This window comes from Xyrauchen texanus, chromosome 32 (genome assembly GCF_025860055.1).
Source record: "Xyrauchen texanus isolate HMW12.3.18 chromosome 32, RBS_HiC_50CHRs, whole genome shotgun sequence".
NCBI lineage: Eukaryota > Metazoa > Chordata > Actinopteri > Cypriniformes > Catostomidae > Xyrauchen > Xyrauchen texanus.
Window position 1 is genome coordinate 26,304,779 of NC_068307.1, and position 27,071 is coordinate 26,331,849.

Consider the following 27,071-nt stretch of genomic DNA (forward strand, 5'->3'; position numbering starts at 1 on the left):
ATAACTATGTTATTGAAGCAATAACATGTTTTTCTCTTAATGTAGGCTATTCATCTTATTATGTGTTTTTGTTGATGTCTGTAGCAACTTGTTACAGTAGCTCAAAATCCAATGCCCATAAAGGTACTTTATGTATTTGTATTTGTATATTATTTGTAAATCTTTATAAACATTTACAATGGATGAAAAGTTTCAACTTTAGTTTGGGTACTGCAAAAATATGAACAAATAATTAATAAATGATTTGTAAAAATGCGTAAAAAGCATGCATGCTTACCACAACAAACAACAAATGTGTGGCCTTGTCAGACTTTTGTAACTTATTATATGAACATTAATGAATACGTTGTAAGCATGAATTACGTGTGTAGTGGTGAAAAATACTAATCATTTCTGAAAAAAAAAAAATGCATGAGCTCAATTATGAATCATTTATGAAAAATATGAATGACATTTTAAGCATTCAAATGTACATTAACAAGTGATCTGTTAATTATTATATTAGATTTGATAAAATCCTTTGTAGATGTTTAAAAGTGCATGGCCATATTGGAATGAAAGATTAATAACATTTGTAAGTATTTTAATTTATGTTACATTATGCTTAACAAATAATTAGTTATTGTTAGTTAAATTCATTAGTACACATTAACAAGCCCATTATCTCATATTTCGAACTATTTTAATATACACTGCCTGGTTAAAGAAAAATATTCTCTGAAAGCAAGCCTTAGTGAGGCAATGGGAATGAATTGCACTTGCTGTGGTTTGGTTGGACAATCTGTCTGTTTTAACTATCACAAAAGGAGTTATGCCAATCAGAAAAACGGTGAAAACACATCCAAAATTTAAAATATACCTTGATTATGGAGATTCTGATTCCTTAGCACTAGGCTGTGGTGGATGCAGCAGACTATAGTGATCTGGCTTTCTTTAATGGGACTGTACAGTATCACTCAACCACTGTGATCCAGGCATCTAAATCAACTCTTTAAAATGCAGAAAATGCACTGTGATACATTTCGTGTTTGGATATATTCCCGTTAGAATGCTCTTCTCCATCATTTGATTAAATACTAATGCCATGATGTACAGAAAATATACACACACATCTCTTTTTAATAAAAACATCCTTTATGGATGGAAAAAAATTGTAATTTACTGCTTAAGAAAGTGGCTTTTTGCAGTGTAGACACCAGGGTTCTCCCAAGTATCAGCTCTAGCTGTGTCCATCCTGCCATTAACTCTTAGATTTGTGACACTCCTTTTCGTTTTTTGAAGAATGTCACTGTCTGTGTCTCTTAAGGAAGATGGATTGTGTCCATGTGTCCAGACGCCCCTGTTGTTTAGATTCAATTATGCCTGTACAGATTTTCTGCCTGCATCCCCCACATGCAAGATAAGAACAGGCACCATACAGATCAATACAGAAAAACTCTCACATTCACTCGCATGGTTAGAGGAGATCAGGTAAGAGCAGAAAATATGTTTTAGAGATTGATTTATAGGTTGAAACACATTATGAAGGTCACTTATTAATACATTGCCAATTAAGAAGCGCATTACAGGCTTAAACGGAAACAAATACTGGGAAATTATATTTACTGTACAAATTTCACTCCAAAATAAAAATAATTACGTTTGCTAGAAGAAAATGAACATTACTTTTAAATACCATTAATATTTTTTGCATTGTGACATTATTATCATCAACGATTAAGCAAATTTTCCTCCAAATTCGTATTAATGTAACGCAAAACAAAGAATATCATTATAATGACTATTAAGCAAAAAATATATATTATTTAAATTGTATGCAATGTATATGTATACATTATTATACTATCTGTTGCACTGACTTTATTTTAAGTTAATTGAAATAAAAAAGTGATGTATTACATAATGAGAATAATCAAGAATTGTGTGAAATATATATTTTTTTTAATAAATAAAATCAAAAGCAAAAGTTCAGATAAAGTGCGGATATAAGACTTGGGGCGATATGCCTAATTGTCTCGCAAATAATGGCATAATGCAAAAAAAAAACAAAACAAAACGGAAAGGCCCTAAAAACAGGCATAATTTTAATGCAATTAAAAGTGAAATTTAAATATTAAAATATTATTTCTTATTTATGGTCAATTTTACATGAGATTTAGCCTCCTGCTGAAATGCAAACAACACATTTTAATTTCAATAGGGTAGCCTGATACATTAGCCTGAAAATAAAGAAAATCACTCAGTGCTTCACTCAATCGTGCAGTGATAAATGGGTCTTGCAGGCTGGGCAGTTTAGTTAAGGGTGAAGTCTTAAGAGGACATTGCAGTGCTAGTGCGTCTGCTCTGGTGTGCAGCTTTCAGAGTCACGAGTTGTTATCTAATGCCTGCTGTCTGCACTTCAGAACCACGGACAGCTCCTGACACTCTCACAGACATTTTGCACCCAGAAGTGGCGTACAGAATGAAGTGGTTTGCTGCAGGGGAGCTAAATCAAATTAAGAAATCTACAGTGGCCTATCCATGAGCTGCAGCTATGAAACAGCTAATAAGTAGGTCTAAAAGGCCTAAAAATAGACCTCTGAAAACCACACAGACTGGACTTTTAGCTATCTGTTGCTGGAAGCATATTTCATGTAATATATTATCTGTTATATTAGGAATATTCTGGATTTAATAACAGTTAAATTCAATCAGCAGCATTTGTGATATAAAGTTAATTACCACAAAAATCTATTTTGATTGTCCTTAATTTTCTTAAAAGAAAGCAAAGATTGAGCTTACAGTAAGGCACTGAGAATGGAAGTGAAAGCCAATTTTTTGAAGGTTTAGCAGCAGAAATGTGAAGCTCATAATTTTATAAAAGCACTTGAATTAATTATTCTGTTAAAACTCATATATTATTTGAGCTGTAAAGTTGTTTAAATCGTCATATTTATGGTCGTTTTATGGTTCATGGCGTCACAGCGTTTTGGCAACGAAATTTAACATTTTACACAGAAAAGGTTAGATTTTATCACACTAAATTCATGTTAACATGCATATTGTTTATGTCTTGTGGATTTACTTTTTAAACAGTGAGTATTTTAACATTTATGGGCTGGCCCCATTCACTTCCATTGCAAGTGCCTCACTGAAACTCAGATCTTTTGCCTTTTTTTTTAGGAAATAAAGTGCAAATCAAAATTAATTTATGAGATAATCAATATTATGCCACAAATGCGGTTGATTAAGCTTAACCTGTATTAAACCTGAAATATTCCTTTAACTGAATTTGGGGTATTATCACTTAAATGCATTCCTTGGGTCTTTAGTGACCTGGGACCTCATTCCATGGGTCACTAAAATTGAATATGAGGTATAACTTGGAGTTATATCCACAACTATTTAGTATTCCTTAACCATTTTCTTATGAATAGTGTAATAATAATAACAATATTAATAAATAAATATATAAATGAATATTGGGTCGCTAGTGGCCTGAAATTTGTAATACTGTCAAAATAAATAATTTGCTTCCTTAAATCATATTTTATAATTTTTACTTTACTTGTCATGGCCCCTCCTCTGCCTTGCAGGGGCGGTTCCTCCTGCAGGCACAGGAGGGTCGTTACTGATTGGAGCCACCTGGGCTCAGGGTTTTTAAACTGCCTCACTAACATCTCTCTCTCTCTCTCTCTCTGCTCCTCCAGGTATGATCCTGTTTTGTTTGTTCCTTTGTAGTTTTACCTAGTTTCCACTCAGTCATGTTCACACACACAGATTCACGCATCCCTGCACTTTACATACACCTTACATTATGACATTTTCACACCTCATTCCTTTTCCTTTGTTAAAGTTAATAGTCTTTGGTTTACAATAAAGAAAACCTTTTGTTTGGCCTATACCTGTTGTTCGTGTCCCCTCATTTTTGCCACAGGCTATGACCCAGCCTGTGACAAGTGAGGGCTCGTCCGTAAGCTAAAGTTAATTGCACTTTAGTCTTACTTTAGTATTTTAGTTTACTTTAATATTTTGTCATAGTTGGTTAAAGTTTTGTTAAATTTGTCTTTGTCTTATCATTGATACGTTTGTTTGATTATTTGTAGGTTGGCTTATCTTGACTATTGTTTTGTAGTTAGCTTGGGTTAGTAGTTTTGTTAGTTTAGTTTAGATTGCCAAACTTTTTGTTTGGGGGGATGCTTTGGTTAGGCCAATGTTATTGGAGATTGCGTTGAGAGCCATGTGTTCCATTTTGTTCAGTTAGCTTGGTAGCTAAATTTGGTTAGCAATTCACTCTGTGCCTTTTCTGGGTTTTTGTTCAGGTGGGAGTCCTCTCCTGTTGAGGCTTATCAGCGAGTGTCAATAGGAGGCTTGTGGTGTTTTTGTTTTAGGTGGCAGTGAACGTAGGCAGAGCTTCCCTTTTTCCCTTACATCGGCTCGGGAGCACGTCCGTGGATATGGGGGGCCACCAGTTTCTGGTTGTCTTTTCCATTCCACTGGTTTTGTGTGCATAAAACCCCACCATATGTGACTGCACGAAGACCAGGGGCCAGTTAGTTTGTTGTCTTTGGAGGATAGTGGGGTGTGGCTCCTGTCCTTAAACACAGACTTGGGATTGCTACTGCAGGTGAGTTGTGTAATATTTTTTTTTTTTTTGGGCATTTATAATAGTTGTATTGGTTGACGAAAATGTCTTCCGTTTTGAGAAGCTTTGTTCAGGTTCCTTCAAAGTTAGCCTTAGAGTTGTGTACTAAGGAGCAGTTTATTGAAATAGCTGAACATTATCAGATTGAGATTGCTGATAGAAAACTTAAAGAGACTGTGAAAGCTGGATTAAAGCAAGGTCTTCAGGAAGTTGGAGTTCTTCGTGGTCAGTCTGCTAGTAGTGAGGGTGCAAGCTTTCAGTCTAGCCCTTCATTAACTTTTGAGCAGCAAAGGGAGCTGTTGCAAATGCAGTTAGAGAGAGCGCGATTGCGAAGTGCCAATAGACCAGAAGAAAGACCACCACAGTTTGATGTTTCACAGAATCTTTGTTTTTTGCCTAAATTTGATGAGTCAGATCCAGATGCATACTTTAATTTATTTGAGCGTATTGCGGGAGCTAGAGCTTGGTCAGATTTGGACAGGACTATGTTGTTGCAATGTGTACTTACAGGTAAGGCACATGAGGCTTTTTCAGCACTAAGTGTAGCTGATAGTAAAGTTTATGATAAAGTTAAATCAGCAGTTCTGAAGGTCTACGAGCTTGTGCCAGAGGCATATCGTCAACGCTTTCGTTACAGGAAAAAGCTAGATTCACAAACTTATTCTGAGTTTGTTCGTGATTTGACTTCTGCATTCAATCGTTGGTGTACAGCTTCTGAAGTTAGCACATTTGAGGGTCTGGCTAACTTGATTGTGTTAGAACAATTCAAAAATTCTGTGTCTGACCAGGTTGCTACATACATTAATGAACGTAAAGTTAAGTCTCCAAGTGATGCAGCAGTCCTTGCAGATGAGTACAGGCTAAAACATAAAAGCCATTTTGAGTCAAACAGTAAAATTTGATTTACTCCTAGGAATAGTAGGTCACCTTTTTCTGGAGCTTCTTTCCAAAGGCCTCAGCAGAAGTTTGGTTCTGGGGGACCTAGCGCAGCAGTTAATGCTAATACCTGTCGCTACTGTTTAGTTGAAGGACATTGGAAGAAAGATTGTCCTATACTTAAATCAAAGAAGTTAGGTCAAGTTAAACCTGCTGTAATGGCAGCTCCTGTTACAGCCTCTGACCACCAGGGTTAGCTTTTTCAGCCACTAGTTGAGTTTTGTTCTCAGTCTTCCCACTGTGATTTTTCAGCCTTTATGTCAGACGGTGTAGTGTCCCTGGTAGATGGCAATCAAAATGTTCCAATTAAGATCTTAAGGGACACTGGCGCTTTAGATTGTTTTATTCTGGAATCTGTTTTGCTGTTCTCTAAGGAGTCTGATACTGGCAGTTGTGTAATGGTACGTGGCATGGGTCCATTCTCTTCTTCTTTGCATAAAGTTACCCTGAAATGTGGTCTGGTAGAGGGTGATGTAGCTGTTGGGGTTAGACCCCAGTTGCCAGTAGAGGGAGTCCACATGATTTTGGGGAATGACTTGGCAGGTAGTAAGGTGTGGGCAGATGGCAACCTACACATCTTGAAGAAGCAACCTTCAGCTGCCCCTGCAAGTGTATCTCCAGATTGCAGCAGTGTGTCTCCTGAGATATTTCCAGTTTGTGCTGTTACCCGCTCTGCCTCTCGTAAGGAAGTTGAGAGTAAGCCAGAAAGTCTTGAGTTGCCAGTTAAACTCCAGACAGAACAGTTGACTAGTTCTAGAGATTCATTGATGGCTGAGCAAAAGGCCGATACAACTTTGGCCGATCTCTTTGATAAACTTGTTCCTGATTCAGTGGTGAGAAATACTGCTCAGTGTTATTTTCTTCTTGATGGGCTGTTGGTCAGGAAATGGGTTCCACACTGTGATCGGGGTCTAGGAGAACCAGTTTTTCAAATAGTTGTACCTACTATTTTGCGAAATAAGGTGTTGCAAATTTCACATGGTGATATGGCAGGTCATATGGGTGTTCGTAAACTTATGATCACATACTCCGTTATTTTTTTTGGCCACGGTTAAAGCGGGATGTTGCTCAGTTCATTAAAACTTGTCATATGTGTCAGCGCATAAGCAAGCCAAACCAGGTTGTAAAGCCAGCACCTTTATATCCAATACCAGCCATAGGGCAACCTTTTGAGCATCTAATTATGGATTGTGTTGGGCCTTTACCACGGTCCAAGTCAGGTCATAGCTACTTATTAACTGTTATGTGTCAAGCAACTAGATATCCGGCAGCTTTTTCCTTGCGTACCATAACTTCAAAATCAGAATTTATTTCAATATTTGGGATTCCAAAAATCATCCAGTCAGATCAGGGGTCTAACTCTACCTCCCATTTATTTTCTCAGGTTCTCAAACAGCTTAAGGTTAAACATAACAAGTCTACTGCGTTCCATGCACAGAGCCAGGGAGCTTTGGAACGTTTTCATCAAACTTTAAAATCCTTGCTTCGTGCATACTGTACAGAACTGTCTGCAGATTGGGAGGAAGGGTTACCTTGGTTGTTATTAGCTGCTTGTGAAGTAGTGCAGGAAAGCACAGGGTTCAGCCCTAATGACTTAGTGATTGGTCATAAGGTGCGTGGGCCTTTAGCAGTGCTGCAAGATGGTTGTTTGCCTGAGGAACCATCTCGGAACCTTATTGACTATGTAAATGGTTTTAGGCTGAAGTTGTATAGGGCTGGTGAACTGGCAAAAGAAAAACTAGAATGTTCTCAAAAGAAAATGAAACGGATACATGACAGACAGGCTGGGCTGCGTGAGTTTAGTCCCGGTGATCGTGTACTCGCTCTTTTGCCTCTTGTAAGTTCGCCTTTTCAGGCAAAATACTGTGGTCCTTTTACTGTGTTGCGCAAAGTGTCAGATTTCAACTATCTTATTGAAACCCCTGGTCATAGGAAGTCCTCTAAATTATGCCATGTGAACCTGTTAAAATGTTATAATTCCCGTGATCTAAGCAAAGTTGAAGGCACTCCAGCAGTGAGGTCAGCGTTGACTGCTGCTCCAGTCACTGTACTTTGTGGCTTTAGCTTTGTGGAGGGGGAAGAAGAGGTAGTTATGGTTTCGGATGAGGTCTTGCAGGGTCGGCTGAAAAATTCCCAGACTTTGCAAAACCTTGGGCTTTTGGTAGATCATTTAGACTCTGAGAAACGTGATGAATTGGTAGCTCTTATTAGAAACTACCCAGTTTTGTTTTCTGACACCCCATCGCAAACCCACTTAATTGAGCATGACCTAGACATCGGAGATGCTAAGCCTATCAAACAGAGATTTTATCGTGTATCTGAGGAGAAGAGACTGCAATTGGAAACAGAGGTGCAGTATATGTTGGACAATGGTATTGCTGAGCCATGTTGTTCAAATTGGGCTTCACCCTGCCTTCTGGTCAAAAAGTCTGACTCCACTTTCAGACCCTGCACTGATTATAGAAAAGTAAACAATGTTACTAAAGCAGACCTTTACCCTCTTCCTAGGATGGAGGACTGTATTGATCAAGTTGGGTCAGCAAAGTATGTTAGCAAATTTGATCTTTTAAAGGGATATTGGCAAGTACCCCTTACAAAAAGAGCTCGTGAGATTGCTGCCTTTATAACTCCATCTGGTTTGTTCTCGTATACAGTGATGCCTTTCGGCTTGCGGAATGCTCCAGCCACCTTCCAGAGGCTGATGAATCAGGTGGTCTCAGGTCTGGAAGGGTGTGCCGTGTATTTGGACGACGTGGTCGTCTACTCAGACTCCTGGGAGGAGCATGTCCGGAGAGTGCATGCCCTGTTTGTAAGACTGGTGTGGGCCAGGTTGACTATCAATTTGGCAAAGTGTGAGTTTGCCAAAGCTACAGTCACATACCTAGGCAAGGTTGTTGGTCAGGGTTTTGTTTGTCCCGTGGAAGCTAAGGTCCAGGCTGTGAAGCAGTTCCCACAGCCCTCCACAAAGAAAGAACTGATGCGCTTCCTGGGAATGGCGGGGTACTACCGTGTTTTCTGTAAAAACTTTTCAGTAGTAGTATCCCCACTGACCAATCTGTTGAAGGCCAAGGCTGAATTTATCTGGTCCACCCAATGTCAAGAGGCATTTGATGCAGTTAAAGCTCTTTTGTGTTTGGCACCCGTGTTGAGGGCACCACATTTTGGGAAACCTTTCAAATTGCAAGTAGACGCCAGTCAAATCGGTGCTGGGGCTGTGCTTATCCAGGAAAATGATGACAATGTTGAGTGTCCAGTCAGTTTCTTCTCCCGGAAATGTAATAAGTATCAGAAAAATTATTCTGTGATTGAAAAGGAGGCTTTAGGACTCATTTGGGCTTTACAGCACTTCGAAGTCTATGTTGGTTCCGGTTTGACCCCTTTAACTGTGTTTACTGACCACAACCCACAAATTTTTCTGAAGTCCCTGCAAAAACCCAACCAGCGCCTGATGCGTTGGGCTTTGTTCTTGCAACCATTCAACCTTGATATTAGACACATTAGTGATAAGGATAATATCTTTGCTGATGCCCTGTCCCGTGCTCCTTTAACCTAGTTTGTGTCTTCTCTGCTGACCCCTGCTAGCTGTCTGCACCTCTTTCTCTTCGATTGCTCCCCAGGTACCAGGGCTGCAGAGTTGGAGGGGCGGACAGTCACTCAAGGGACGCGGGGTGACTGCTAGGAGCCGGGACTGGTATACTTTTTTTTTTTTTGGGAACTTTGGATTGTTTTAAATATGTTGGGCCAAATTTTGGGCTGAGGGTGGGACCCTCATTTTAAGGAGGGGGGTGTCATGGCCCCTCCTCTGCCTTGCAGGGGCGGTTCCTCCTGCAGGCACAGGAGGGTCGTTAGTGATTGGAGCCACCTGGGCTCAGGGTATTTAAACTGCCTCACTAACATCTCTCTCTCTCTCTCTCTCTCTCTGCTCCTCCAGGTATGATCCTGTTTTGTTTGTTCCTTTGTAGTTTTACTTAGTTTGCACTCAGTCATGTTCACACACACATATTCACGCATCCCTGCAATTTACATACACCTTACATTATGACATTTTCACACCTCATTCCTTTTCCTTTGTTAAAGTTAATAGTCTTTGGTTTACAATAAAGAAAACCTTTTTGTTTGGCCTATACCTGTTGTTCGTGTCCCCTCATTTTTGCTACAGGCTATGACCCAGCCTGTGACAATCTATACAAGTTTACTTACACCTATTTATTTGTTCATTACAAGACAAATGAGTGCAACAATTAACTACTATATCATGTAAATTTTTTGCATAATGATGGTGAATTTCCAGTACTCCATATGCATGTACACATACATGCTATTTGTTAATAAAGGTAGTGCTGTTGTTTCAGGATTTATAGAAGAAAACTATAACAAGTATAACAGTATGATATAGCTATTGCTATTTAGGTATACTACTGAAATCCTGTAAGATGTATTTCTATTTAGACTTAATAAGTGCCTGTGAAAATACATATATATCTTATATCATGTGTAGCTCAATATGTGCTTGATAGCCAATTGGGTCTCATAAAATTTCAGTGGGGAAAGAATGAATCCCACACTTTGATGTAATTTCTTTGATTTCTGAAACAAACAAACAAACAAAACATGAAAATATACAGAATATATTCTATTCTATTATTTTCTCATAGTCTTAAATTTTTTGGGCAAAATTTCACACTGTCTGGGCATTTTGAAAATCCATTTGTGACAGATAAACATGCAGGGTCACTAAAATCCCGAGATATTTAATAATGTTTGACGAAACACCCATACATTTAATGGAATACAGAGACTATCATTTAATTGCCAACAAAGCCTTCATCAACCAATTAACAAAGGACAATGTATCTATGTGAACTTCTGCAGTTAATCCAGGATGAACTTCAAAGACATTAGTCATTAATCTTAAAGTTCATATAAAATTTTGTTTAAGCATTGGACCTTAACACTTAGTTTACAAATTTTAAAACCATGACTTGCCATTCATGCTGTTTTGCGAGTGGGGAATAAACCCACAGGTTATTTTTCTCCATTAACCAACATCTTATAGAGTTTTGTCTTCCTTGCCACAGTCGCCTTCAGCTTGCTCACTGGGGTTCTAAAAACTATTATTATTTAATTATGTATTTTTATACACAATTAACTACACAATGATGACTTTAACACTTTATAGATATTACAGTGTTGTTTTCTGTTAATGCATGATTTTGTGTAAAGCTGCTTTGAAACGATGTGTGTTGTGAAAAGTGCTAAACATATAAAAATTACTTGACTTGACTGTTTGTTTGCACTGTTTACACCATCATGTCTAAACAGTATGTTGCTCTACTCTCTCACCAGCCTGTGGGACAGCTAACGCGGGTGAGGAGGACGAGGGGGAAGCTGAGGCCGGGTGGATCGAGGGAGCTGCTATCTTACTCTCTGTGGTGTGTGTCGTCCTTGTCACGGCCTTCAATGATTGGAGCAAGGAGAAGCAGTTCAGGGGTTTACAGAGCCGCATCGAACAGGAACAGAAATTCCAGGTGGTGCGCGGAGGACAGGTTATCCAACTTCCTGTGTCAGATATTGTCGTTGGTGACATTGCACAAATCAAGTATGGTACGTGTGCTTTTAGAAGCACTGTATATTTGTATTTGAAACTTTATTTGTATTTTACATTTACCTGTCCCCCTACATGTACAGGTGTATGCAAAAGTTTAGGCATCCCTGACAATTTCCATGATTTTCATTTATAAATAATTGGGTGTTTGGGTCAGCAATTTCATTTTGATCTATCAAATAACTGAAGGACACAGCAATATTTCGGTAGTGAAATGAGGTTCATTGGATTAACAGAAAATGTGCAATATGCATCAAAACGAAATTAGACAGGTGCATAAATTTGGGCACCCCAACAGAAATATCACATCAATATTTAGTTGAGCCTCCTTTAGCAGAAATAGCAGCCTCTAGACGCTTCCTATAGCCTTTAATGAGTGTCTGGATTCTGGATAAAGGTATTTTGGACCATTCCTCCTTGCAAAACATCCTCATCATAAATGCCAGAGTAGATTTTGAGCAGTGTTTTGGGTCGTTGTCTTGTTGAAATATCCAGCCCTGGCATAACTTCAACTTTGTCACTGATTCCTCTACATTATTCTCAAGTATCTGCTGATATTGAGTGGAATCCGTGCGACCCTCAACTTTAACAAGATTCCCAGTACCGACACTGGCCACACAGCTCCACAGCATGATGGAACCTCCACCAAATTTTACTGTGGGTAGCAAGTGTTTGTCTTGGAACGCTGTTCTTTTGCCACCATGCATAACACCCCTTGTTATGACCAAATAACTCCATCTTTGTTTCATCAGTCCACAGCACCTTCTTCCAAAATGAAGCTGACTTGTCCAAATGTGTGTTTGCATACCTCAAGCGACTTTGTTTGTGGTGTGTCTGCAGAAAAGGCTTCTTCCGCATCACTCTCCCATACAGCTTCTCCTTGTGCAAAGTGTGCTGAATTGTTGAACGATGCACAGTGACACCATCTGCAGCAAGATGATGTTGTAGGTCTTTGGATGTGGTCTGTGGGCTGTTTTTGACCATTTTTGACCATTTTTTCAGTGCTAGTGTTATGATGCAGACGAGGGCAGACAAGGAGTGGGATCTAAATGCGGGTTCTTTATTTTAAATCAAAGTGAAAACAAACAAGCAGGAACAAAAGAAACATCCACGGGGGGAAAACTGAAACTAAAACATGAACACATCGGAGGAACACGGAACTGGGAAAACACGGCAGGATGAACACAGCTGGAAGGGAAACGGAGTAAACATGGGAACATCAAAAACAGCGAAACATTAAACACGTGAGAAACATTCATAAACGTACAATGATCGACACGGAGTGGAGAACAAACAGGGTTTATATACACAGACACAGGATGAAAGTTTAGTTTATAAGACCTGTCAGTTGAGCGGCTCTTTTCATGTGTAAGGATAGGTACTAAGATAGTTCTTTGTGGTTAAATAATACTTTTTTAACAACAACCAAGTGAATTATTTTCTTGATTGTTGTTAGTAAATCATAGCTCTAAGAACACACATCAAAGATCAATGATAACATGGCAGATGAAGTGTATCCAGGAATGTATTTGTACTACACTTGCAAACCTAAAGAATGGTAGAGTATGGCTGCTGCGTTGCAAGCTCCGTTACAACACTGCGGTTTATTGTTTGTTTTGTTTACAGTTCTTTGTTTTTTTGTCTTGGATGTTGTCTGCCTTATTGTTTACGACAGACAAACGCTTTTGGACATTGGTTCTACAATTACACATCGAAAACCGGACTTCAAATTCCTTAATGCCGACCCGCTGTTTACAAACACGCCGGCGGAGCCCTTTGTCTGGGCTGCTCGGCCGCGGAAAGGCAGAAGGAAAAGAGGAAAACGAGCCGGCGTTCTCATCAGAGTAAGACGTCGTGCAAATCGACTCCCGCTACCCAGTATACTACTGGCAAATGTTCAGTCTCTGGACAACAAGCTCTGCGAGTTGAGAGCGCGGATCTCTTTCCAACGAGAGACGAGAGATTGCTGTGTTATCTGCCTTACAGAAACCTGGCTGGCTGCGGAGATTCCAGACTCGGCCATCGAAATCACGGGCTTTTCCATGCACCGAGCGGACAGAGCGAAAGACCTCTCCGGTAAAAGCAGAGGTGGTGGTGTGTGTTTTATGATCAACAAATCATGGTGTGATCAGAGAGGAACGTACATTTCATCAAGTCTTTCTGCTCTCCTGATCTGGAATATCTCATGCTTCTGTGTCGACCATTCTGGCTGCCGAGGGAATTCACAGCGGTCATCATCACAGCTGTGTACATCCCCCCACAAGCCGACACAGACCGGGCACTCAGGGAACTGTATGGGAGTATAAGTGAGCAGGAAACCACGCACCCTGAGGCTGCGTTCATTGTTGCCGGGGACTTTAACAAAGCCAACTTCAAAACAATCGCTCCAAAATACCACCAACACATAAAGTTCAACACACGAGGGGACCGGGTTTTAGACCATTGTTACTCTCCTTTCCGGGATGGCTACAAATCCCTCCCCCCCCCCATTTGGCAAATCGGACCATTCTTCCGTTCTACTTCTACCTGCTTACAGGCAGAAACTAAAACAGGAAGCACCCACCCTCAGAACGATCCAGTGCTGGTTGGACCAATCAGACTCTGCGCTACAAGACTGTTTTGATCACGCGGACTTGGAGATGTTCCGGTCCGCCTCTGATGACGACATCGAGGTTTACGCTGACAGCGTAACGTGTTTCATCAGGAAGTGCGTAGAGGACGTTGTTCCGACCAAAACTATACGGATAGACCCCAACCAGAAACCATGGGTTAACGGCGAGGTTCGCGCGGCACTCACTGCGCGGGCCTCCGCTTTTAATTCTTCTAACACGGAGGAGCGTAAACAAGCCAGTTATGCCCTCCGTAACACCATCAGTGAAGCCAAACGCCAGTACAGGCACAAACTTGAAGGTCAGTTCAACACCACTGACTCCAGAAGTATGTGGCAGGGAATTAACACAATCACGGACTGCAAACGGAATAAAGTCTCCGCCATGAACACCGCTGCATCTCTCCCAGACGAACTTAATATATTTTATGCTCATTTCGAGGACTACACCACCGCCCTCGCGGAGAGAGCACTCGCGGCTGACGCTACAGAGGCTGATTCACTCTCCGTCTCTGTTGTGGATGTAACCCGATCCTTCCGATGGGTGAACATCCGTAAAGCTGCGGGTCCAGACGGCATTCCGGGCCACGTCATCAGAGCGTGCGTGAATCAACTGGCTGGTGTTTTTACGGACATTTTCAATCTGTCCCTCTCCCTGTCTGTAGTCCCCACATGCTTTAAAACATCAACCATTGTGCCTGTACCAAAGCAAGCCACAATCACTTGCTTAAATGACTGGCGTCCTGTTGCTCTGACCCCCATCAGCAGCAAATGCTTCGAGAGGTTAATCAGAGATCACATCTGCTCTGTTCTGCCCCCCTCTTTGGACCCATTGCAGTTTGCCTACCGCAACAACCGCTCCACCGATGATGCCATTGCATCTACAATACACACTGCTCTCTCCCATCTGGAAAAAAGGAACACATATGTGAGAATGCTGTTTGTAGACTACAGCTCAGCATTCAACACCATAGTGCCCTCCAAGCTTGATGAGAAACTCCGGGCTCTGGGCTTAAACAGCTCGCTGTGCAGCTGGATCCTGGATTTCCTGTCAGGCAGACGTCAGGTGGTTAGAATGGGCAGCAACACCTCGTCATCACTGACCCTCAACACTGGAGGCCCCACAGGGCTGTGTTCTCAGCCCACTCCTGTATTCCCTGTACACACATGACTGTGTGGCAACACATAGCTCCAATGCCATCATTAAGTTTGCTGACGATACGACGGTGGTAGGTCTGATCACTGACAATGATGAAAGAGCCTACAGAGAGGAGGTGCACACTCTGACACGCTGGTGTCAAGAGCACAACCTCTCCCTCAACGTCAGTAAAACCAAGGAGCTTGTTGTGGACTTCAGGAAGAAAGACGGAGAACACAGCCCCATCACCATCAATGGAGTACCGGTGGAGAGAGTCAGCAGCTTCAAGTTCCTCGGTGTCCACATCACTGAAGAACTCACATGGTCCATCCACACTGAGGCCGTTGTGAAGAAGGCTCACCAGCGCCTCTTCTTCCTGAACCTGAGAAGGTTCAGTTTGGAATGAACCAACACATCCTCGCACGGTTCTACACCAGCACTGTAGAGAGCATCCTGACTGGCTGCATCACCGCCTGGTATGGCAATAGCACCGCGCACAACTGCAAAGCCCTGCAAAGGGTGGTGCGAACTGCCAGGAACATCATCGGAGGTGAGCTTCCCTCCCTCCAGGACATATATACCAGGCGGTGTGTGAAAAGGATCATCAGAGACTCCAGTCACCCGAGTCATGGGCTGTTCTCACTGCTACCATCAGGCTGGCGGTATCGCAACATCAAGACCCGCACCAGCCAACTACATGATAGCTTTTTCCCCCAAGCAATCAGACTGTTGAACACTTGATCTATCAGGATCAATAATTAGCACTGCACTTTATTCAACTGTAATCTCACACTGGACTGTCAACATATTCTCCTCAATATACTACTTCATATATATATATATATATATATTTCATATACTCCTTACTTATTGTATTGCATATTGTGTATTCTATATTGTATTTTATATTGTGTGTATTGTATATAATTATCGTGTTGTGTAAGTATGTGTACATTTGATATGTAAATTGTGTTGTGTATGTTGTTTATTGTAATTGGTATATGTCTCGTCACTGTCATGACTGCTATGTTGCTCGTAACTGCACACAAGAATTTCACCTACTGTTGCACTTCAGTACATACCCTTGAATCTAGAGGAATCCAGACAGCTATTATGTTTTCTAAAGTGTAGGAGTAATTTGCGATTTAGACAGATGTTAATTACTAATTTAATCAAATGGTTATCAAAAGTCAGATTCAAAAGATGGCCTTATAGAGCCAGTGTAGCAAAAATGGCTTCTTTTTTGGAGCAATTAATAATACCAAGGTTTCACTGAAAGGTTAAAACTACATTTAACAACAGGTCAAGCTCTGAAATGTATCATAGCAATAATTTTGTCAGGAAAATATTTACTATTTTAATCTCACAGCATGCCAAAGTCTCACAACATGCTCACTGCATACTGACACCATTGCTGAATCTTTTAGGTCAAATCTTCTTCTAAGTATTTGACATTTAATCTTTTTTGTTTTTTTGACAATTCCAAAATGTTTAGTGATAGAAAATGGTACCATATCCACACATAATGATGTAAAAACCCTGCATAATTGACAATCTTTCTAAATGGGTTTTGTTGTGTCAAAAATATTTAATGTTATTTAAAGTGACATGAAACCCCCCATTTTGATGGCTGGAACATCAAAATGTAATAGGAAACTAAATAATTTTGGGGCAATTTGCTGTATATCAATCATGGCTCAAAAGTATGAACGTGAGAAGTTTGAAGATGATCGAACAGTTTGATAATCAAAGATTTAAATATTTTGTTCAAACTTTTAAGAATTAAGTGAAAGCATGGATTGCTAATAAACTAGGACTACTTGAGAATGTTTCTTGTTTAATACAAGTTAAATGGACAGTTACTTATTAACAGAATGTTACCACAGAAAATAATTACAACTCATCTGTCTTTTTCTAAAGAAAAAAATCACATTCTGTAAGGCACATAATTAAACAGGTCCAATACACAAAACATTAACTACACTCTGTTTCAAAAGTAAAGCCTCAATACTTAAATGTAATATGTGTTAACATGACTCTAGTGTGATAAAATCGCTTTCTAACCTTGTTTGTGTAAAGTTATCCAGTATTTCAACCTTGTCTTGACGACATAGTGTCGGTAACCCTGTAGGCCTAAATCCAGTAACTTTTGCTCAATGTAAAGAAAACCAAAAAGAGGGTTGTCATGGCTTTGTACTGTATATCCACCTTTTTCACAGTCAGCGAAATTACCCATTATGCGTAGCGTGTTCTTCCAATGCGGATGCTACAGACTTTCCACTTCGCAGATTAAAGCACTGAAATATCACTAACAACTGTCCAAAATTAGTGAACTGTCTGTGTTTGCTTAACGTAAATCCCTTTCTTACTAAAGGCCTTATGTGGACATTCAGTTTCGACGGCAATCCCCGAATAGATAAAGACACAATCACACACACTTGCAAGGTAAAGTTACTGGGATCTGGTGCTCTCTGCATGTGCCCTGTATATGTGTGTGTGTGTGTGTGTGAAAGAGAAAGACATACAGCACGCAGAGAGAGAGAATTAATTTATATGATGCGCTAGATTTAATACATTTTTTATTCAGCAGTTCAATATGAAAACAGCCAAATCGTGGACATTTATGGTATCTAGAAATCCCGACTGGTCGCATTTTAAGGATCGAAAAAAGAGGAAACATCTGTGAAAAGAGGACGTATGGTCATAATATGTTTCTTTAAATAATATTCAGATTTGAATATACAGAGTACCTTCTGTAACCCGTGCCCAGACCTCTGGAATCTACACGTCTGGCCCCTGGATGGGACGTGGAAGACTTAATCAACCAAGACAGACCTCAACCAAGGTCGCAAATTGGTGTTCTTCCAGATCCGAAGACCCGCAGAGATGTGCAGTTCAGTCAGTGCTTTTATTCCTTCAGGAGAGGTTCCTCCACCTAGAAGATGTACTGTATGTCGCTGCTATCGTAGCCCACCACGACGCAGTGGACGGCAAGTCCCTTGGTAAGCACGACCTGATTATCAGGTTCCTTAGAGGCGCCCGGAGGTTTAACCCCTCCAGGCAAAGCCTGCTCTCCTCCTGGGATTTCTCAGTGGTCCTCTCAGGCCTTCAGAGACCCCCCTTTAAGCCGCTTGATTCAGTCGTGCTCAAAGCCCTCTCCTTGAAGACGGCCCTCCTGATTACGCTCGCTTCCATTAAGAGGGTTGGGGACCTGCACGCGTTCTCTGTCAGCGACACATGCCTGGAGTTAGGTCTGGCAGATGCTCACGTCATCCTAAGACCACGACCGGGCTTCGTGCCCAAGGGTCCTACAATCCCCTTCAGGGACCAGGTCATGAACTGCAAGCGCTGCCCTGGGAGGAGGCAGACCTAGCCTCTTCGTTGCTGTGTCCAGTACGTGCTTTGTGTATCTACGTGGACCGCACGCAGGGCTTTAGATGCTTTGACCAGCTCTTTGTCTGCTTTGACGGATGGCGGAAAGGGAACGCCGTCTCCAAACAGAGGTTGGCTCATTGGGTTGTTGATGCTATCTCCCTAGCCTATCACATCAAGACCGTGCCTGCCTCCTTGCAGGTTCGAGCACACTCTACAAGGAGCATGGCATCCTCATGGGCACTGGCCCACGGCACCTCTCTTGCAGGATCTACCACCGCACCATGTCCATGTGTGGTTTGACAATCCCTGTGTGTATTGACCACAAGTTATCTCCCCCCAGTCTGGGCAGGTTGTGGTGTCCGCAGAGCCTTTTCCCCCTGAAAGAATAGGAACGGAAAAGGATGCCTTCACTGATGCATCTATTGCGTTAAGATATCCCCAGACACTTTAAACTCAATGCGAGAAACATGGAGAGAGAAAAGGCAGCGGCTGCCGGGCTTGCTCCCATGCTTGCTCCCATGCTAGTCATTTCGCCTGTTCCCGTGCAGGTACTGGGAACCTAAGAGCGGTATATGACACCTTTTATTGGGGGCATTGGGGAGGGTTACGTGCAACAGCCTGCTTGCACCTGTCTCAGCAGTTCACGTAACACGGTTTAGTGGGTGCCGTTTTTAAATGGGAACCCTTGTGTCACTACAATCGACACATCATGGAGTGAGTGACAGAAGGGGAACATCATGGTTACTTTTGTAACCTCTGTTCCCTGATGGAGGGAACGAGACATTGTGTCCCCCTTGCCAAGACACTATTCCTACCAGTGTAACTTGCCGTACCTTATTCTCGGCTCCTCAGTGCAAAAACAGACGCACGCCTGCTTCCCTTTATACCCGTATGTCCGGGGGCGGGACATGCAATTTCTGTCTGCCAATTTCACATTGGCCTTTTCTCAAGTTCAGAGGTATGCTAGGCTACCAAGGGAGACACCTTGTGTCACTACAATCAACATTAGTCTAGTATTAGTCTTGTTATCTTGTTTATAGTTCTGTCTGTTCATTGGTTGTCTTGTGACACATGTTTCTGTATTTAAGCCCTCATGTTTGCCATTGTCTCTTGTGACGTATTGTAAATGTAACTTTGTTGTTTTGCTGTAGTCAAGTCAAGTCAAATTTTAGTCAAGTCATGTTTTGTTTATGTCAACTCTATAGTCAAGTTATGTCAAGTCTAGTCTAGTCAAGTTGTTCTTGTTTGTGTTTTGTTTTATTCACGTTTATAGTTAGGGTTTCTGGTTATCACGATTTATAATAAACTGAACTTGGGTTCCTCACATCATCATCATCGTCAACAACATCTTTGTCTTTACCAGCATCAGCATTGTTACAAAATGTCAGCCTTGTTTCTTGGGAAAGCTTTTCAAGAAAGTAAAAGAATATGTCCTTGTCATTCATTTCTGTCATTCATTTATACAGGTAGTTTGATAATAAATGTTGTTCATGCTGTTCAAGCTTTTAGAGCCCAACGCTATCTGGTCTGTGTTTCTGTACAACTATTTAACTCATTGCTAAACCACCATAGAACAATGCATTTTTGGAGAAGTTAACTAGCTAGTCATGACTGTTTCCCAAAACCTTAGTAACTATGTTGCACATTCATCATTCGCACCATACTGGTTCAACAACATAGAGCTGTCGTTAATTACATTACACATGGGGTGGAGTAATAACTTCTGCGGATATTAAATTCTAAAATCTCTTTTACATGTACTCCAGAAAGCTGTTTAATATGAGAACGCTGCTGAAGACAAAAAAGCAGCATGACTATGTAATGTGACAGATTATTGTGCTTCAATAGTGGGCTTTTCCTTTACATCAGACTTCGGGTTCCCCCGATGCATTTGAGCATATACGCACATGTGCACTCTTCAAAAACATAAGAGCTTCACTTACCGGTATGCGTTAACATGTATACATAAGCCGTGTTCTTTGACAGCAACCGTGTGTATTATAAGCAGTTTCTCTTTACACCCTTTAATCCCTTAAACGGATGCATTCGTGTTTACATTATGTTTAAGATCACCATTTTCTGCAAAACCCCGGAATAAGCAGTTTTTTAAGGGCATGTAAACATTGTCAAAGTCTTGACAGAAAGATATACTGTATATGGAATAAAAGATATAGAAGCCTCAGTGAAGTCAAATGGCTTCCAAACCTGGCTACCTGGCTGCTACCTCAATAACTGCTATGTGCATAGAACACTCATTTCATTGTATGTTATGTTTACATTTGGCATTTTTAGAAACTGTCATCTTTTTGCACTACTGTGTACTGGTCGGCGCTGCACTGTCTCTCACCGTGCCTATTGTCCTGTTAATTTTTAGTAATTTATTGTACTGTACACATTTGCACATGCACTTTATATAGGTATGTTATTTAGTCTGTGTGTTTGTCCTAAGTTGTTTTATGTAGCACCATGGTCCTGGAGGTGGAAAGCTGTAGTTCCAATCACACAATTTTGCAATGCTGTTTTCAAATGTTCATTGGAACTACAGTTTCGGGAAACACCAAATCGTTGAACAATGTTGGTAATGATGGAACTTGCGACCATAGTTGGCTAATGATGCTTTTGGTTAAATGCACCCCTGGTTGTTTCTAAAACGTGGTCAGGCTGCTTCTGCAGTGTTCATGAAGAAGTTCAGGTTGTTATTCTGGATCTCCTGAACAAGTGGGCGGCAAATAATGTAGCTGCTGACAGTGACGGAGAGATCCTGTGGGTGAGAGCATTTGGCAAGCTGGAAGAAGGGCTCCATCTTCTTGACTAGTTGGAAGTACAGTGATGGGTTGTGGTCCCAGGCTTACCGTTATTTTTGAACATGTGTGGGAGTCTGAAGAAAGAGCTTGATATGATGCATTGCAAAAATGAAAAATTAAAGCAATATAATCACTGAAAATTACATTCTTGCATTATAAAAAAAAGGGCCAAATATCAAACCCTGGGGAACACCTACAATATACACTGCCTGTCCAAAAAAAAGCTGCTGTTTTGATTTAAATAAGAAGATACTTAAGAGTCTATGACTGGATCATTATTCCAATGATTCATATGTTTCAACTGGCAACGACTCTTTTAACCCTAACTGATGCAATGTGTAGCTTCTCATTTCTTAAACAACATTGTTGGAAGACGTACCCCGTGGTCATGGAAACACGTTACTGTGTTTCAGAAGGGGCAAATTATTGGCCTGCATCAAGCAAAGAAAAAAACTAAGGAGAATGCTGAAATCACTGGAATTGGGTTAAGAACTGTCCAACTTATTATTTATACCTGGAAGGATATTGGTGAAATGTCAGCTTTGCAAAAAGAAATGTGGTCAGAAAAAAATCTTGAATGATTGTGATCGGAGATTACTAAAACGCTCGACAGTAGAACTCATGGCTATGTTTAATATTGAAAGTAAAAGCATTTCTACATGCACAATACAATGATAACTTATAGGATTGGGACTAAACCACCATGTATCAACTTTGGGCTACAACAACTCTACTGTCAACTTTGGTCTCCTGAATGTCCGCTCTCTCACTAACAAGGGTCAGCTTATCCAGGATCTCCTCGTTGACCGTAAGCTGGACTTCCTCTGTCTCACGGAGACCTGGCAACAACCTAGTGACTTCTCCCAGCTCAACGCCTCCACTCCATCTGGGTTTGTTTACCACTCTCATCCTTGTGGCTCTGGCCGCGGGGGAGGTCTCGCGCTGCTATATCACGAGAAGTGGAAGATGTTGCCAGTTTCCACTCCAGTTTTTTGCACTATGGAATGCTCTGTATTTAAATTGCCTGGTCCCACTCCCACAGTTATTGCTACAGTCTACCGTCCTCCCAAACCACACAGTGACTTTTTAAACGAATTCTCTGTACTACTCACCCATCTCTCTACTCTTTCTCCTAATGTCATTCTCCTTGGTGATTTTAAAATTCATATGGACAGTATAAACCTCCCACTCACCAGAGACTTTACCTCCTGCTTAGACAGTTTTGGATTCTATCAGTATTTTGAATTTCCCACCCACATAAAAGGTCATTCACTTGATTTGATTTGCTGCTCTGGCTTAATCCCTTTCAACTGCTCTGCTGATGATGTTCACATTTCTGATCATTTTCTTTTGTCATTTAATATCTCCCTGTCTCTGGCTGTAATCAAGCCAGTCCGCCAGATTTCCTTTCATAATATTAACAACATAAATACAGACATCCTATCCTCCTATATTGACAATTTGCCTATCCCTGACTTTTCTTCTCCGGACCACCTTGTCACCCATTATAACTCTGGACTTTGCAATATTCTAAACTCCCTTGCCCCTCTCAAAACTTGATCTGTGTCTTTTTCCCGTTCTGCCCCATGGTTCTCATCAGAGCTTCGCCTCATGAAAGCCAAAGGTCGCCAACTTGAACACCTACATAAAAAAACTGGTCTTTCCATTCATAAAGAAATGCACAAAACTAATCTTCTTCACTACTCAAACTCAATAGCTGTAACTAAGTCAAACTACTACTCTGATCTCATCTGCTCCAACGAAGGAAACTCCAGGTCTCTCTTCTCAATCATGCATAAAATGTTTAACCCCCCTGATTCCTTACCTTCTCACATGTATTCAAGTGAGACTTATAATTCATTAATTATCTTTTTTAATAAAAAAATCAACTCTATTCACCAGCAATTACATTCGACCCCCTTGCCTCCCCCTCCCCCTTTGCCCCTCCCCAATAGCCACTCATTTTGCTGCTTTCTACTGCCCCCCTCCTCCGAAATCTCTGATCTTATCCGTAAATCAAAGTCCTCAACCTGTTCTCTTGACCCCCTCCCCACAGCTCTGGTCAAAACCTGCCTCACTTCCCTCCTTCCCTTCATAACTTCCATTATTCATTCCTCTCTTTCTTCTGGTATTGTCCCCTCACTTTTCAAAATTGCATCTGTCTCCCCGATTCTAAAAAAACCTGGCTTAGATCCCACTAACTACAAAAATCTTCGTCCCATCTCAAATCTTCCCTTTATCTGTAAAATACTTGAAAAAATAGTGTCTGCGCAACTCCACGCCTTTCTTACCCTCAACAGTCTTTCAAACCTTTCCAGTCTGGTTTTCACCCTTCCCATAGTACTGAAACTGTCCTAATAAAAATCACCAATGATTTACTCATAGCTGCTGATTCCGGACTTATCTCCATCCTCATCCTCCTTGATCTTAGTGCGGCCTTTGATACCTTTTCTCACTCTATTCTCCTGAATAGACTATCCTCTCTTGGCATCTCACACACCCCTCTTGATTGGTTCCGCTCATATCTCTCCGACCGCACTCAGTTTATTCAACTCAAATCTTTCACATCTCACCCTTCCCCTGTCACTACTGGTGTCCCTCAAGGTTCAGTTCTTGGCCCCCTCCTTTTCATCACCTACCTACTGCCCCTTGGCAATATCTTCCGCAAATTCAATATTCATTTTCATTGTTACGCTGATGACACCCAGCTCTATTTATCCTGCAAACCCACTTCCTTGTTGCCCCCCCCCGTCCCTTACCACCTGCTTATTTGAAATAATGATAAATCTGAACTCCTCCTCGTAGCCACCAAATCCACCATTTCCAAAATCTATAGTTTCACACTACCCATTGATAATTCCTTGGTCTACCCCTCCCCTCAGAGTCTGGGTGTAATCCTCGATTCCTCCCTATTCTTTCAGTCACACATAAATAATGTTAGCCGGTCTGCATGTTTCCACCTACGCAACATTAACCGCCTCCGACCCTCCCTTACCACTCACACTGCCTCCATCCTTATCCACAGCCTCATCACCTCCCGCCTTGATTACTGCAACTCCCTTCTTTTTGGTCTCCCTCAGAAATCTCTTCATAAACTCCAACTTCTCCAGAATTCAGCAGCTCGTGTCATCACCAGAACCCCCTCTTTTCATCATATAACCCCTGTCTTTCAGCAGCTCCATTGGCTCCCGGTTCAATTCAGAATAAAATTTAAAATCCTTCTGCATACTTTCAAAGCTATCCATAACCTTGCTCCTTCATATCTATCTGCCCTCCTTCACATCGCCACCTCCTCCCGCTCCCTTAGCTCCTCCTCCTCTATTCACCTCACTGTACCCTCTGCTCGACTTGTCACTATGGGGAGCAGAGCATTTAGCTGCTCTGCTCCCCAGCTTTGGAACTCACTCCCACCTGACCTCCGCAGTATCGACTCTCTCCCCCTGTTCAAAACCAGACTCAAAACCCACCTGTTCCAGCTTGCTTATTTGTAAACGCACTGTTCTTGTCCTTTTTTATAATTGTATGTTTATACTTTTCTGTTCCCTGTACTTGTTTTATTATCTGTAAAGCGACCTTGAGTGCTTAGAAAGGTGCTGTTAAATAAAATGTATTATTATTATTATTAAACAGCTGTGTGCCAAATCTACTTGTTGGTGAAGCTAATCTGAAATAAAACAACTTAAATTTGCTAGGGAGCATAAAGATTGGACTGTGGAGCAAAGGAAAAAGGTAATGTGGTCGATTGAGTTCAGATTTACCCTATTCCAAAGTAATGGGCCCGTGGTCATGGAAACATGTTACTGTGTTTCAGAAGGGGCAAGTCGACCTTGCAGGCAACATGGTGCAGTCCATTTTATGGCATTTATTCAGTTTAGGCTGTAAATCCTGAAATATTAAAGGGAGATTCTGTTGAAATGCTTGACAAATTGGAATTATTTGGAGATGGCAATATTGATCCAAACTTGTGTGGAGAAATTAATAGGAGTATTGGAAGGAACACCATGGTACTTGAACAAGCTTTGGAGATTATATTATTAAATATAGTTCATTGCTGATTGTGTGTCTGGGTTCAGAAACAGCTTTGTCTCCATTGTGCACTTGACTATTAAGTTAGTTAGACCAAGTTAACCTCAAGAAAGTGCAAACAAATGGTCTACTGTTAGTCACGGTCAATATGATGATCCTGAAATTTCACTTAGTTGTTAATGGTTAATAGCAAGCCAATATATTATAATTTAGCTTTTAATAAATAGATTTTAGCTTTAATAATGAAATATTTCCTAAAATATAAAGTGTGTAGCTTTTTGTCCTACCAATTAAACATTTGTAAACCAAGAAAAAGGGGAATTTTTTATTTATTTATTTATTATTTTTTTGGTGAAGCTAGTGGCACAGAAATTACACATTTCACCTTTAAAATGAACAAAGGCAAATTGATTTGTCTATTTTTCATCTAAGCTGCTGGTTTGACTGTTTAGCATATTAACAGCTGCTTTGAAGTTTCAGATTGGCAGACTCTATCAAAATGTCAACATGAATAAAAATTATAAGCTATATTCATGTTCATATTTTCATATAATCATGCATTACTTTGTTCAGGTGACCTGCTTCCAGCTGATGGAGTCTTGATACAAGGCAATGATCTGAAGATTGATGAGAGTTCGCTGACGGGAGAATCAGACCATGTGCGCAAATCTGCAGAAAAAGACCCGATGCTTCTCTCTGGTGATTGTCCACTTAACTATTTTATAGCATGGTATTAGTGTTCATCTGAATGCTCTATACTTAACCAGGGTTGGACAAAATTCATAATTGAAGAATCATCTGCCTTTTAATTCATTATTTGGAATGAAATTGGATTTCAACACAGTGACACAACAGTGGAATTAAATTTCCTTGACACAACGCTATGTTCATTTTGACAATTAAGGATATATATATATATATATGTATATACAGGATCTGTAAATTAAGTTCAGTACTTTTAAAACAATAAACACAGCCATATATACACTCACCTAAAGGATTTTTAGGAACACCATACTAATACTGTGTTTGACCCCCTTTCGCCTTCAGAACTGCCTTAATTCTACGTGGCATTGATTCAACAAGGTGCTGAAAGCATTCTTTAGAAATGTTGGCCCATATTGATAGGATAGCATCTTGCAGTTGATGGAGATTTGTGGGATGCACATCTAGGGCACGAAGCTCCCGTTCCCCCACATCCCAAAGATGCTCTATTGGGTTGAGATCTGGTGACTGTGGGGGCCATTTTAGTACAGTGAACTCATTGTCATGTTCAAGAAACCAATTTGAAATGATTCGAGCTTTGTGACATGGTGCATTATCCTGCTGGAAGTAGCCATCAGAGGATGGGTACATGGTGGCCATAAAGGGATGGACATGGTCAGAAACAATGCTCAGGTAGGCCGTGGCATTTAAACGATGCCCAATTGGCACTAAGGGGCCTAAAGTGTGCCAAGAAAACATCCCCCACACCATTACACCACCACCACCAGCCTGCACAGTGGTAACAAGGCATGATGGATCCATGTTCTCATTCTGTTTACGCCAAATTCTGACTCTACCATCTGAATGTCTCAACAGAAATCGAGACTCATCAGACCAGGCAACATTTTTCCAGTCTTCAACTGTCCAATTTTGGTGAGCTCTTGCAAATTGTAGCCTCTTTTTCCTATTTGTAGTAGAGATGAGTGGTACCCGGTGGGGTCTTCTGCTGTTGTAGCCCATCCGCCTCAAGGTTGTGCGTGTTGTGGCTTCACAAATGCTTTGCTGCTACCTCGGTTGTAACGAGTGGTTATTTCAGGCAAAGTTGCTCTTCTATCAGCTTGAATCAGTCGGCCCATTCTCCTCTGACCTCTAGCATCAACAAGGCATTTTCAGCCCACAGGACTGCCGCATACTGGATGTTTTTCCTTTTCACACCATTCTTTGTAAACCCTAGAAATGGTTGTGCGTGA

The 27,071-nt window shown here is 41.0% G+C and overlaps 1 protein-coding gene across 8 annotated transcripts in view; it reads left to right on the plus strand.

Moving 5' to 3' along the window:
* LOC127625692 (plasma membrane calcium-transporting ATPase 2) overlaps window positions 1-27,071 on the plus strand; it is a 401,637-nt gene that overhangs the window by 217,097 nt on the left and 157,469 nt on the right. For all 8 annotated transcript variants that reach the window (XM_052101030.1, XM_052101033.1, XM_052101034.1 and 5 more), the window contains 2 exons: window positions 10,907-11,164; window positions 25,690-25,815. In XM_052101030.1, coding sequence (XP_051956990.1) covers window positions 10,907-11,164; window positions 25,690-25,815 — 384 coding nt within the window. The remainder of the gene's footprint in view (window positions 1-10,906; window positions 11,165-25,689; window positions 25,816-27,071) is intronic.